This window comes from Hyperolius riggenbachi, chromosome 10, assembly GCF_040937935.1.
Source record: "Hyperolius riggenbachi isolate aHypRig1 chromosome 10, aHypRig1.pri, whole genome shotgun sequence".
Classification (NCBI taxonomy): Eukaryota; Metazoa; Chordata; class Amphibia; order Anura; family Hyperoliidae; genus Hyperolius; species Hyperolius riggenbachi.
Window position 1 is genome coordinate 134,005,053 of NC_090655.1, and position 13,680 is coordinate 134,018,732.

At 44.9% G+C, this 13,680-nt stretch overlaps 1 protein-coding gene and 1 long non-coding RNA gene across 10 annotated transcripts in view; one reads left to right on the forward strand and one right to left on the reverse strand.

Moving 5' to 3' along the window:
• Positions 1–13,680, forward strand: part of LOC137536155 (uncharacterized) — a 138,494-nt gene that overhangs the window by 69,514 nt on the left and 55,300 nt on the right. The window lies entirely within an intron of this gene.
• CDH23 (cadherin related 23) overlaps positions 1–13,680 on the reverse strand; it is a 1,682,716-nt gene that overhangs the window by 21,852 nt on the left and 1,647,184 nt on the right. For all 6 annotated transcript variants that reach the window (XM_068258239.1, XM_068258230.1, XM_068258228.1 and 3 more), the window contains 3 exons: positions 12,423–12,502; positions 10,660–10,700; positions 5,391–5,451 (listed from right to left, as the gene is read on the reverse strand). In XM_068258239.1, the coding sequence (XP_068114340.1) occupies positions 5,391–5,451; positions 10,660–10,700; positions 12,423–12,502 (182 nt within the window). The remainder of the gene's footprint in view (positions 1–5,390; positions 5,452–10,659; positions 10,701–12,422; positions 12,503–13,680) is intronic.

Below are 13,680 nucleotides of genomic sequence, written 5' to 3' on the forward strand. Positions count from 1 at the left end.
GTGCAGAGTAGCCTCAAACCCTTCATGATCAGGCAAATAGATGCTGCCAGACGGCATTATCATTCCAGTGGTGTAGAAGCACAGGGTATTATGTTGAGGGGGATGCTTTGTGTACGGCCTCTTTCAGATGAACGGCTAAACAGCGCTTTACACACACTGTTTGTCTGCCAATTGCTGGGGAAAATCGCCCTTCCATTTCAAACTAATGCAACTGAATGGGAGCATAGGTAACCACAAGCTTTTCACTGGCTGACCCGCAGTGCAGTTAATGGTAAAAAACCACAACATGTAGCGTTCAGGGCTTCCAACCGCACGCTCGGATACAAATGCAGCTGTCTCTGCATGCGGCTGACAACCATTTGTATAAAAGAGCCTTAAAGGGAAGGTTCGGGGAGGGCTGTAAAAAAATAAAAATCAAAATCCACTTACCTGGGGCTTCCTCCAGCCCGTGGCAGGCAGGAGGTGCCCTCGCCGCCGCTCCGCAGGCTCCCGGTGGCCGACCCGACCTGGCCCGACCTGGCCTGCGCAGTACAGCCCAGCGGACGTCCGATGACGTCAGCGCATCCGCGTGGGACGCAGAAGTGCCGGCATTTGGAGCGCAGAAGAGCCCGACCTGGCAGCCGGCCTGGCCAGGTCGGGTCGGCCACCGGAGGCCACCGGGAGCCTGCGGAGCGGCGGCGAGGGCACCTCCTGCCTGCCACGGGCTGGAGGAAGCCCCAGGTAAGTGGATTTTGATTTTTATTTTTTTACAGCCCTCCCCGAACCTTCCCTTTAAGGGAGAGAAAATGGTGCATGGTTACAGCATTATTGCTGAAACAGCTTAGAGGGGCATAAGGCTGTGTTCCCACTTCAGGAGAAAACTGACAATTTTAGTCCCTTTTACACCACAAAACTGACAATAATTATAAATAGTTGCTGTTCACACTTGTAATTCTGCACTGGTAAATGCCGAAATTACACTGCTATCTCTGGTGGTACACTTTGTGAAAAAACACAATTAAAATCAATTTCTGTTAACTTGTGACAAAAAAATTAAATCTTCTATGAACTCGCTATACTACTAACGGAATACCTTGGGGTGTCTTTTTTCTAAAATGGGGTCATTTGTGGGGTTCCTATACTGCCCTGGCATTTTAGGGGCCCTAAACCGTGAGGAGTAGTCTTGAAACAAAATTTCTCAAAATGACCTGTGAAATCCTAAAGGTACTCATTGGACTTTGGACCCTTTAGCGCAGTTAGGGTGCAAAAAAGTGCCACACATGTGGTATCGCCGTACTCAGGAGAAGTAGTACAATGTGTTTTGGGGTGTATTTTTACACATACCCATGCTGGGTGGGAGAAATACCTCTGTAAATGGACAATTGTGTGTAAAAAAATCAAAAGATTGTCATTTACAGAGGTATTTCTCCCACCCAGCATGGGTATGTGTAAAAATACACCCCAAAACACATTATACTACTTCTCCCGAGTACGGCGATACCACATGTGTGGCACTTTTTTGCGCCCTAACTGCACTAAGGGGCCCAAAGTCCAATGAGTACCTTTAGGATTTCACAGGTCATTTTTGTTTCAAGACTACTCCTCACGGTTTAGGGCCCCTAAAATGCCAGGGCAGTATAGGAACCCCACTAATGACCCCATTTTAGAAAGAAGACACCCCAAGGTATTCCGTTAGGAGTATGGTGAGTTCATAGAAGTTTTTATTTTTTTGTCACAAGTTAGCGGAAATTTATTTTAATTGTTTTTTTTCACAAAGTGTCATTTTCCGCTAACTTGTGACAAAAAATAAAATCTTCTATGAACTCACCATACTCCGTACGGAATACCTTTGGGTGTCTTCTTTCTAGAATGGGGTCATTTGTGGGGTTCCTATACTGCCCTGGCATTTTAGGGGCCCTAAACCGTGAGGAGTAGTCTTGAAACAAAAATGACCTGTGAAATCCTAAAGGTACTCATTGGACTTTGGGCCCCTTAGCGTACTTGGGGTGTAAAAAAGTGCCACACATGTGGTACCGCCGTACTCAGGAGAAGTAGTATAATGCGTTTTGGGGTGTATTTTTACACATACCCATGCTAAGTGGGAGAAATATCTCTGTAAATGACAATTGTTTGATTTTTTTTTACACACAATTGTCCATTTACATAGAAATTTCTCCCACCCAGCATGGGTATGTGTAAAAATACACCCCAAAACACATTATACTACTTTTCCTGAGTACGGCGGTACCACATGTGTGACACTTTTTTGCAGCCTAGGTGCGCTAAGGGGCCCAACGTCCTATTCACAGGTCATTTTGAGGCATTTGTTTTCTAGACTACTCCTCGCGGTTTAGGGCCTCTAAAATGCCAGGGCAGTATAGGAACCCCACAAGTGACCCCATTTTAGAAAGAAGACACCCCAAGGTATTCCGTTAGGTGTATGGCGAGTTCATAGAAGATTTTATTTTTTGTCACAAGTTAGTGAAAAATGACACTTTGTGAAAAAAAACCAATAAAAATCAATTTCCGCTAACTTTTGACAAAAAATAAAATCTTCTATGAACTCGTCATACACCTAACAGAATACCTTGGGGTGTCTTTTTTTCTAAAATAGGGTCACTTGTGGGGTTCCTATACCGCCCTGGCATTTTACGGGCCCAAAACCGCGAGTAGTCTGGAAACCAAATGTCTCAAAATGACTGTTCAGGGGTATAAGCATCTGCAAATTTTGATGACAGGTGGTCTATGAGGGGGCGAATTTTGTGGAACCGGTCATAAGCAGGGTGGCCTTTTAGATGACAGGTTGTATTGGGCCTGATCTGATGGGTAGGAGTGCTAGGGGGTGACAGGAGGTGATTGATGGGTGTCTCAGGGGGTGGTTAGAGGGGAAAATAGATGCAATCAATGCACTGGGGAGGTGATCGGAAGGGGGTCTGAGGGGGACCTGAGGGTTTGGCCGAGTGATCAGGAGCCCACACGGGGCAAATTAGGGCCTGATCTGATGGGTAAGTGTGCTAGGGGGTGACAGGAGGTGATTGATGGGTGTCTCAAGGTGTGATTAGAGGGGGGAATAGATGCAAGCAATGCACTGGCGAGGTGATCAGGGCTGGGGTCTGAGGGCATTCTGAGGGTGTGGGCGGGTGATTGAGTGCCCTAGGGGCAGATAGGGGTCTAATTTGATAGGTAGCAGTGACAGGGGGTGATTGAAGGGTAATTAGTGGGTGTTTAGGGTAGAGAACAGATGTAAACACTGCACTTGGGAGGTGATCGGACGTCGGATCTGCGGGCGATCTATTGGTGTGGGTGGGTGATCAGATTGCCCGCAAGGGGCAGGTTAGGGGCTGATTGATGGGTGGCAGTGACAGCGGGTGATTGATGGGTGGCAGTGACAGGGGGTGATTGATGGGTGGCAGTGACAGGGGGTGATTGAGTGGCAGTGACAGGGGGTGATTGATGGGTGATTGATAGGTGATTGACAGGTAATCAGTGGGTTATTACAGGGGAGAACAGATGTAAATTCAAAGACATTCAAATCCTTGCACAATCTGGGCCCTGGATACCTGAAGGACTTGTTGCAACTACATCACACCCCCCACAATCTTAGATCAAAAGGACGTAACACCTTGGTCACCCCCAGAGTCCACCTCAAAACCTTTGGAGACAGAGCCTTTTGTCATGCTGCCCCTACACTTTGGAACTCCCTGCCACACCCAATCAGGACAGCCCCATCCATGGAAGCATTTAAGTCTAAACTGAAAACCTACCTTTTCAGTCTGGCATTCATGAACATCTGACTATCTCCTCTGTAACACAACCCAGCCTGAAACCCTGTATTAATCTGTGACACAGCTATGCGCTTTGAGTCCTATGGGAGAAAAGCGCTTTACAAATGTTATTGTATTGTATTATTGTATTGTAAATATTGCACTGCCGAATTGATAAGGGGGGGTCTGAGGGCAATCTGAGCGTGTAGGCGGGTGACAAGGTGCCCGCAAGGGGCAGATTAGGGTCTGATCTGATGGGTAACAGTGACAGGTGGTGATAGGGGGTGATTGATGGGTGATTAATGGTAATTAGTGGGTGTTTAGAGTAGAGAATAGATGGAAACACTGCGCTTGGGTGATCTGATGTCGGATCCACGGGCGATCTATTGGTGTGGGTGGGTGATCAGTTTGCCCGCAAGGGGCAGGTTAGGGGCTGATTGATGGATGGCAGTGACAGGGGGTGATTGATGGGTGATAGGTGATTGGCAGGTGATTGACAGGTGATCAGTGGGTTATTACAGGGAAGGACAGATGTAATTAATGCACTGGCGAATTGATAAGGGGGGGGGGGGGTCTGAGGGCAATCTGAGCATGTGGGCGGGTGATTGGGTGCCCGCAAGGGGCAGATTAGGGTCTGATCTGATAGGTAACAGTGACAGGTGGTGATAGGGGGTGATTGATGGGTGATTGATGGGTAATTAGTGGGTGTTTAGAGAAGATAACAGATGTAAACAATACATTTGGGAGGTAATCTGACGGCGGGTTTGCGGGCGATCTAATGGTGTGGGTGGGTGATCAGATTGCCCGCAAGGGGCAGGTTAGGGGCTGATTGATGGGTGGCAGTGACAGGGGGTGATTGATGGGTGATTGACAGGTGATCAGGGGGGATAGATGCATACAGTACATGGGGGGGGGGGGTCTGGGGAGAATCTGAGGGGTGAGGGAGGGAGCAGGGGGGGGGGATAAAAAAAAATAGCGTTGACAGATAGTGACAGGGAGTGATTGATGGGTGATTAGGGGGTGATTGGGTCTGGGGGGAGGGCAGGGGGGGTCTGATGGGTGCTGTGGGCGATCTGGGGCAGGGGGGGGGGGAAATCAGTGTGCTTGGTGCAGACTAGGGTGGCTGCAGCCTGCCCTGGTGGTCCCTCGGACACTGGGACCACCAGGGCAGGAGGCAGCCTGTATAATACACTTTGTAAACATTACAAAGTGTATTATACACTTTGTATGCGGCGATCGTCGGGTTAACATCCCGCCGGCGCTTCCGTATGGCCGGCGGGATGTTGCGGCGGGTGAGCGGCGCCAGGCGGAGGCGGAGGATCGCGTCACTAATGACGCGATCGCTCCGCCCATGCCCCTACAAGGACCGCCGCCATTTGTCTATACAGCGGTCCTTGCAGGGTGCACTTCCCGGCCGCCAATTGTATATACGGCGGTCGGGAAGTGGTTAATTCAGAGGAATATAGAGGCTGCCATCTGTATTCCCATTGAAAAGTTGCTTGACTGTCATGATTATTTTTGCAGCCATCGCTGTCAGTATCGTCAGAACATTTGATCTGCATACTCATTCTGTGTCAGTGACATGGAATTTATAAGAAGCAAAGGATCAGCATAGCTAAGGTTCTCTTAAAATTAAAACAAACTCACCCTTCAAATGTGTATTTATTTGTATTGGGCATGTCAAGGATATCCATGAATCCTCTGTTTCCTGAAAAAGAAGCAAAGAAAGAAGAAAGAAGCAAAAGAAACAAACAATTTCATTTGTGAAGCTGTATATCCCAAGAAAGCCTTCACCCAACATTCATCTAATATGAAGCTCAAGTTGAGTAAGCAAGCAATAAAACATTGCTGAACCAACCACCCTTCTAATCTGTGTTGGAGGGGATGTTCTCAAATAGGAACCTTATTCCACATTTTATGGTTCTGTCCATTCATTACTTCATACTAGCAAGAGATTAGTTGTATTATACACACTATATTAGGACCAGATTGTATCCTTTCTCCACAATTGGCTTTGTTACATATAGGATTTAACCACTTTCCCACCGCAGGTGCTGATATCTACGCCCCTTTTTCCACCTCTTCCCCACCAGGGGCGTAGATATCCGCCCCTGTCCGCGCTCCCGCACTCGTGCACGCCGCCAGCTGCTCGCCCGGAGATCAATGAACGGGAAAAACCGTTCCCGTTAATTGATCTAAGCCCCCCAGCAATGATCGGCTGAAAAAAAAAAAGTTTCCCAGCCTCACTGAACTTCATGTAAGTGTCCTTCTGATGCTTACAGGTCGCATAAACAAAAAAGTACTGTGGCCATCTTGTGGCCAAATAGTAAAACTACACCCAAAAGCATTTTTCATATACAAATACATTGTTTTACACTATAAATTAACTCATTACCTCCCACACTCCCCAATTATTTTTTTTGTAATAAAAACAAAAAAAATTACAATGAAAAAAAATACATAAATAGTTACCTTAAAGGGAACCAGAGAGGTTGGGGGGAAGCTTTAATACATACCTGGGGCTTCCTCCAGCCCCATAGGCACGGATCGCTCCCACGCCACCGTCCTCTGCTGCCTGGATCCGCCGGTACCGGGTCCCGTCATTGCCGCTAGTCGGCCAGTCGGCCGGCGGACGCGGCCGATTCGCCGCATCACACGGAGCTCCTTCTATACAAGTACGCATGAGGCTGCCTGCTGTGCAGCCGCATGCGTACATGTATGGAGGGAGCCCCTGTGATGCGGACAATTGGCCGCGTCCGCCGGAAGTGACGGGCCCGGTAACGGCGGTTCCAGGAAGCGGAGGATGGCGGCGTGGGAGCGATCCAGGCTTATGGGGCTGGAAGAAGCCCCAGGTATGTATAAAGGCTTGTTCTTTTTTTTTCAGCCCGTTCCTCTCTGGTTCCCTTTAAGGACTGAACTCTCTAAATATTTATGTCAAGAGGGTATAACACTGTTACTTAATAAACTATGGGCTTGTAATTAGGGATGGACGCAAAACTGAAAAAAATGCACCTTTATTTCCAAATAAAATATTGGCACCAAACATTGTGATAGGGACATAATTTAAACGGTGTAATAACCAGGACAAATGGGCAAATACATTTCATGGATTTTAATTACAGTAGCATGCATTATTTAAAAACTATAATGGCCGAAAACCTAAAAATAGTGACTTTCTTCCCACATTTTTTCCTATTTTCCCATTCAAACACATTTAGAATAAAATAATTCTTGGCATAATGTCCCACCTAAAGAAAGCCTAATTGGTGGCAAAATAAACAAGATATAGTTTATAAGTATATTGCATTGCGATAAGTAATAATAAAGTTATAGACAAATGAATGGAAGGAGCGCTGAAAGGTGAAAATTGCTCTGGTGTTTCAGGGGTAAAACCCCTCAGTTGTGAAGTGGTTAACTGTATTCCTTATCCACATAGGTTTCAGATTATGCAAATTCTGTGGGTTGCAAGACAACAGATTCTCTCAAATTGGGGGACAATTGAAGAGGTCAATTAATGATATAAGTATTAATCTAAATTTTTAATGGACTATGTTTACTAAGATGCCACATCAGAACTTAGATAGAGATATGTTCCTTCTACCAAAGATAATCTTGGATCAATACACTAAGTCATGGTATCACTCATTTTATGACTGGGCTTAATCGAGGTCGATTGAGGATTCTTGAGTTTTACTTCAAGTGGACCTGAACTCTTTCACAGGACACAAGGAAAACATAACATAAATGCGCCCTGTATGCATTTAAAGAGTTTAGCCTGTGTAATTACCCCTCATTTGTGTCTAATCACTAATTGTAATTTGATATCCCCCCTTGCCACATGACTGCCTATGGCAGATAAGCCCATTTGAAAGCTCAGGCTGTAAACAATATGTCTGCTTCCATGAATCAGGAAGTAGAAACTGCAGATTTTGTTTTAGGATTTGTATCAGCTGTAACAAAGAAATGTTTTTGTTTAAAGGTTATTATGATGTTGCTTATCTTTTAGAGCAGAGAGAAGTTCTGAGGTCAGGTCCGCTTACAGTAATATTTGGGAGGAAATTTCCACTAGAAATAGGTCTAGCTTAAAGGGAACTGAGCACATTCTCTTTCAATGGAATCTCTTCTGGCATAGAAGCTGCCATGTTCCCCCCTCCCCTTCTCACATTCCTTATTTACAGAAGTCAGAGATGCTATCTTGACACATTGACACAAACTAGGTCTTTGAAGAAACAGTCCTAATTACTAACCCCCTTTATTGTCTAATAGCATTGTTTACCTCTTGGTAATTAGCCCAATAAAACAATTAGGAATCTGAAAGCTCTGCGGCCGGGGACGGCCAGGCAGCCCTGCTGAAACAGGGTAATTAATCTACTTTGAATGTAAAATACAAGGTAAAATGAAAGTTTATTTTAATAATGAAACAAATTGTCGGCATGCATTTTTCATGTGCTATAGAAATGTCCTGAATGATAAAAAAGGTGCTCGGTTCACTTTAAACTGAACTTAAATGTAAATGAGGCATAAATAACACTTATCAAGTAAAATACAAACATCAAAACACTTATGTAAAATACCACATCAAAAGTATGGCAGAGAAAAATAAACAAAACAATGAACAAACTGTGTCTCAAACATATAGAATCCCAAACAATCCCAATCATCATTAAATTAGGACTGTTTCTTCAAAGACCTAGTTTGTGTCAATGTGTCAAGATAGCATCTCTGACTTCTGTAAATAAGGAATGTGAGAAGGGGAGGGGGGAACATGGCAGCTTCTATGCCAGGAGAGATTCCATTGAAATAGAATGTGCTCAGTTCCCTTTAAAGGAATACTTAAGTCTAAAATAAAAAATGATCTTTACTCACCCGGGGCATCCCTCAGCCCCCCGAAGCTGGATGGTGCCCTCGCAGCCCCGCTCCGATCATCCTGTCCCCGCCGGCGGCTACTTCTGGGTTCGGCGACAGCCGCAGACAAGCTGGGAACGCAAGTGATTCTCTGCGTACCCAGCCGCTATATCACCCTCTATGCTGCTATAGCGTATAACATATACGCTATAGCAGCATAGAGGGTGATATAACGGCTGGGAACGCGGAAAAACAGCCGCGTTCCCAGCCTGTCGGCGGCTGTCGCGAACCCGGAAGTGGCCGCCGGCGGGGACAGGACGATCGGAGCGGGGCTGCGAGGGCACCATCTAGCTTCGGGGGGGCTGAGGGATGCCCCAGGTGAGTAAAGATCAATTTTTATTTTAGACTTAAGTTTTCCTTTAAGGTGTACACAGATATTCAGGTTAGTATTCAGTTGAGTATTTTTGCTTTAAGAAGTCATTCGTATACAATGTTAAATCTTCTTCTATTGGTTCAACTATATTAATTGTATCATAATTTATTGTGTGCTGGAAGCTCAATAAAAACAAGAGATAGAAAAAAACCCAATGCTGGACAACACAAAATAGCCCAAACGCTCAAAGCTATGGAATGTTTCCTTGTGCCCCTGTGCAAACGTTATACTCCACTCCCAAAGCTGCCTCATGCCCTACTTTCTTGCACCCCTGGATGACCGCTACACCTCCCTAATGCTTCTTGTGTTCCTGACAGTACAGTGTTCAATAAGAAACTGGAATAAAAAAAATAAAAGCTTACAGGAAAGGTGGTTAAACACTGTATAACTTTAAAGAAATAACTATGTGGGTACTTTGTGGTACTGGCCCAAGCCCTTTGCCATAGAGCCACATCAATCCCTGCCATGCACTTATGAGGACCAGAAAGTCAGAAATAGGCTCTATGCATGTTGGGTTGATGTGGCTTTGTCACTTGTATAAGCTATAGGCTTCAGGGGAATAAAGAGATAATTTGCATGTTCAGGAGTGACCCATCATGGGGAACCACAATTGCTCACTTAAAGGAATTATCAGGCCAAAAAAAAAAATGAGTTTCACTTATCTGGGGCTTCTACCCCTAATTTACGCATTAAACAACTAACGCCTAAAAATGTATGTGTTAATGTCCCAGCACCAGCGGGAATGCGTAAAAATGTACGCAGTGCGGCCCGCCAACCCTGAGGTCGGCAAAAACAAAACTAGCTGGCGGCGGGGCACTGGAGCAGCAGTGAGTGACTACGAGGGCACAGGATGGCTGCATGGGGCTGGTAGAAGACCCAGGTAAGTGAAACACTTTTTTTTTTGCCTGAAAACGTCTTTAAAGCTGAATTATCACATATACCGTCTGTTTTAACCCCCTGGCGGTCTAAAAAATTCCGCCAGGAGGCAGCGCAGCAGTTTTTTTGTTTTTTTTAAATCATGTAGCGAGCCCAGGGCTCAGCAGCATCCCCCCGTCAGATTCGATCGCCTTCGGTGATCTCCGATCGGGATTTCCTGGAGGGCTTCCCCTTGGCGACGGGGCGGGATGACGTCACCGATGTTGGGACGTCATTGGGAGTCCCGATCCACCCCTCAGCGCTGCCTGGCACTGATTGGCCAGGCAGCGCATGGGGTCTGGGGGGGGGGGGGCGCGGCGCGACGGATAGCGGCGGTCGAGCGCAGGGCGGCGGCGATCAGTGTGCTGACGCAGCTAGCAAAGTGCTAGCTGCATGCAGCAAAAAAAAAAAAAATAAGCAAATCGGCCCAGCAGGGCCTGAGAAAACCTCCTGCGCGCTGCCAAGGAGGTTAAGAAGGTAAATTATATTCAGTGTTGCTTTTTTAGTAGGAGAGCTTCTCTGTCTCTTTTAGCCCCTTATATTTTTTAGTGGTTCTGGGCCACCTGAATTCTCCCATTGTCTTTGCATAATACATTTAAGTAAAACATAAACAATACTATTACATTCTCTCAGTCAGCGGAAGATGCTGCTGCTATATAAATTCAAAATATTAGTAATAAGTTACAATTGTTTAAACTTTCCACAGGCATCTTTAGGACTTACCAGTTGAACCTGCCACTATGGCTTTCAACTTCCTCTTGTGTCTGAAAACAATAACAAAAAACTATTTTAATGTAATGAAATATAGTTAACTGTGGTCCTTTTAATGCATATACAACAATTTACAACTCGTTATTCAGTCTGTAGACCATAAACATAGTATGAATATGTTAAAATTTGCAGGGCCTGCAGTTGATTTTAAGAAACAGATCTCTCATCATCCACTGTGTTGTATTTAACATTTCTGGACATTATACATAAGCTGCTGTGACCCACTCCAGATTAGTAATATAAATGCACCAATGGAAATAAAATAGATAAAAGCAGTATAAAAGTTAAACAAGTAGTACACTTGCCATCGAAAAAAAGAGATTAGAGAAAGTTAGAGAATAATTTATTAAACTCCCAAGTTTAATACACAGCAGACATTGCAACCAACATGTGGTGAGACGCATTACACAGCAGATGCTGCAATCATGGTCCTATTCATTTCAAGTCAAAGAATTTCAACTTTTGTATTAGGTGGGGATTTGGGAAATTTAGGAGGCTTCAAATGGTTTGTTGTTTACTTAGTTAATTCGGTTTATGTTAGAAGGCGTTCAGTATTGAGGGGGAATGTAATTTTATGTGTGTGTTGGGGGTGGGGGTGAAATTAATTGTCATCATTTACTGTACTTTTAGCATGAAACTAACCATACTAAGCTGTCAGAGTTTCGATAAACACAAAGGAGAAGTTCCTGTTAGTACAGTAAAATTTTGTGTGCTCTGGGGCACTGTAGTAAGCATTAATGCTTTAATTTTGAGATAAAGCAATTATCAGTGATTATTTCAGGAGTCATGTCAATGTCAATGATCACCGTAGACAGATCTCGCTCTGATTGAATTCAATCAGAGAGAGATCTGTTGACTGGCCATACATCGCAGTCTGATTCCCGATCGATTTCAGCATGAAATCTCTCGGGAATTGGCCTTGTAACGCCGCCAACTGGCCGTTCTCCTCTCCAAATGTTAATGTGCCCCCCCCCCAGTGCTTGTGCATTCACCTGTCCCAGATGCTGTGACTGTCCAGCTGCTTTTGGTCCCGTCTACTTCTTCCACATGATCATTCCATGTAGTTGCCGCAAATAAGTCTCGCATGTGTGATGTCACATACACCTGGCAGTGGAGAAGCACAGAGCGAGACTGGAAGCAGCTGGACAGTCACGGCAGCTGGAACAGGTGAGAGTTAAATTTACAGACACCGGGGGGGGGGGTACTTTTACATTTGAGGGACAGCGCCCGGGGTTTCTGTCACAATCGTCAGTTGTCTCGATATCACACACTGGTTATGGCTGGGCACCTGATCGACCACATTGGCCTGAGGTCTCTTGGCATGCTTGATCGATACATTTGCTCAATTTTGGCCCATGATCTGGTTGAATCATAGTTTAGGCATTCTTTTTGCAGCTTGGATTTTTATCAAATAAAACCGAATGGTCGATCCGGTTGCAAAATCGCTAGATCATTAACCTTGTCACAAATACTAGGGGACACTTTTACATGGACTAGAATTTCACCCAAGATAATCACAAACTATAATTTGTGGAGACAAAATCTAGTTTATGTAGGCTTTGGCTGGTAGACAAAGTAAGATGAAGTGGGACCTCATTGCCGATCCCAAGAACACCATTACTCATATATGGATAGGGAGTACATGGCACATGACTATAACCAGCACAGTATTAGCTTATTTCATTGTCAGAGATTCAGCGCTATGTCCAACTTACACAGTTCGGTAGTACCAATTCATCAAGATAAATAGCATTGCAGCTAGGAACAGGAGGATAGCCAATATAATAATTGCCATCTGTGAACAGAAATAAATTGACAACAAATTCAGAAATGAATACAATAATAATTTTAGGCAAAACAGCTGAACAGTTTCTATTGGACCAGCCTACACCACTATTTTATTGGACCATCGTACATACCTAATAGCTAACGACATACAGAGATTTATGCAGGAGTTGCATCTTTATGACCTTTGGCTTGGCTCAGGGCAAATCTCGTGCATGTCACAAAGACTTTACTGTACTGGGGGGGAAAGTGGGGAGGACTGCGCGCCGCAGTGAAAAATGGGCGTGGCCATGGGCGGAGCTAACGTAATGATGTAACAGCGAGGCATAAGAAAGCAGTGTTTACGCCATGATTTGAACAAACGAGACTTTGCATCATGAGTGTGCAGAAACTGTGTGATGCTAATAGTATACCATAACCACAAAGCAGCAAACATAGCCATCTATGACCATTACATAATAAATGCAGTAACAGTTACCCCGGACACCAGAAACTAAATGCAATGGGCAACATGTCAGCAGAAAATAAACACAATGCGGGCAACATGTCAGTATAAAATAAATGCAATGCGGGCAACATGTCAGTACAAAATAAACGCAATGCGGGCAAACATGTTAGTACAAAATAAACGCAATGCGGGCAACATGTCAGTACAAAATAATCGCAATGCGGGCAAACATGTCAGTACAAAATAAACGCAATGCGGGCAAACATTTCACCAGAAAATTACTGCAATGCGGGCAAACATTTCACCAGAAAATTACTGCAATGCGGGCAAACATTTCACCAGAAAATTACTGCAATGCGGGCAAACATTTCACCAGAAAATTACTGCAATGCGGGCAAACATTTCACCAGAAAATTACTGCAATGCGGGCAAACATTTCCCCAGAAACGCAACGCAATGCGGGCAAACATTTCCCCAGAAAAGAAACGCAATGCAGGTAAACATTTCCCCAGAAAAGAAACGCAATGCGGGCAAACATTTCACCAGAAAAGAAACGCAATGCGGGCAAACATCTCGCCAGAAAATTAACACAATGCGGGCAAACATTTCCCCAGAAAAGAAACGCAATGCGGGCAAACTTTTCACCTGAAAAAGAAACGCAATGCGGGCAAACATTTCACCTGAAAAAGAAACGCAATGCGGGCAAACATTTCACCTGAAAAAGAAACGCAATGCGGGCA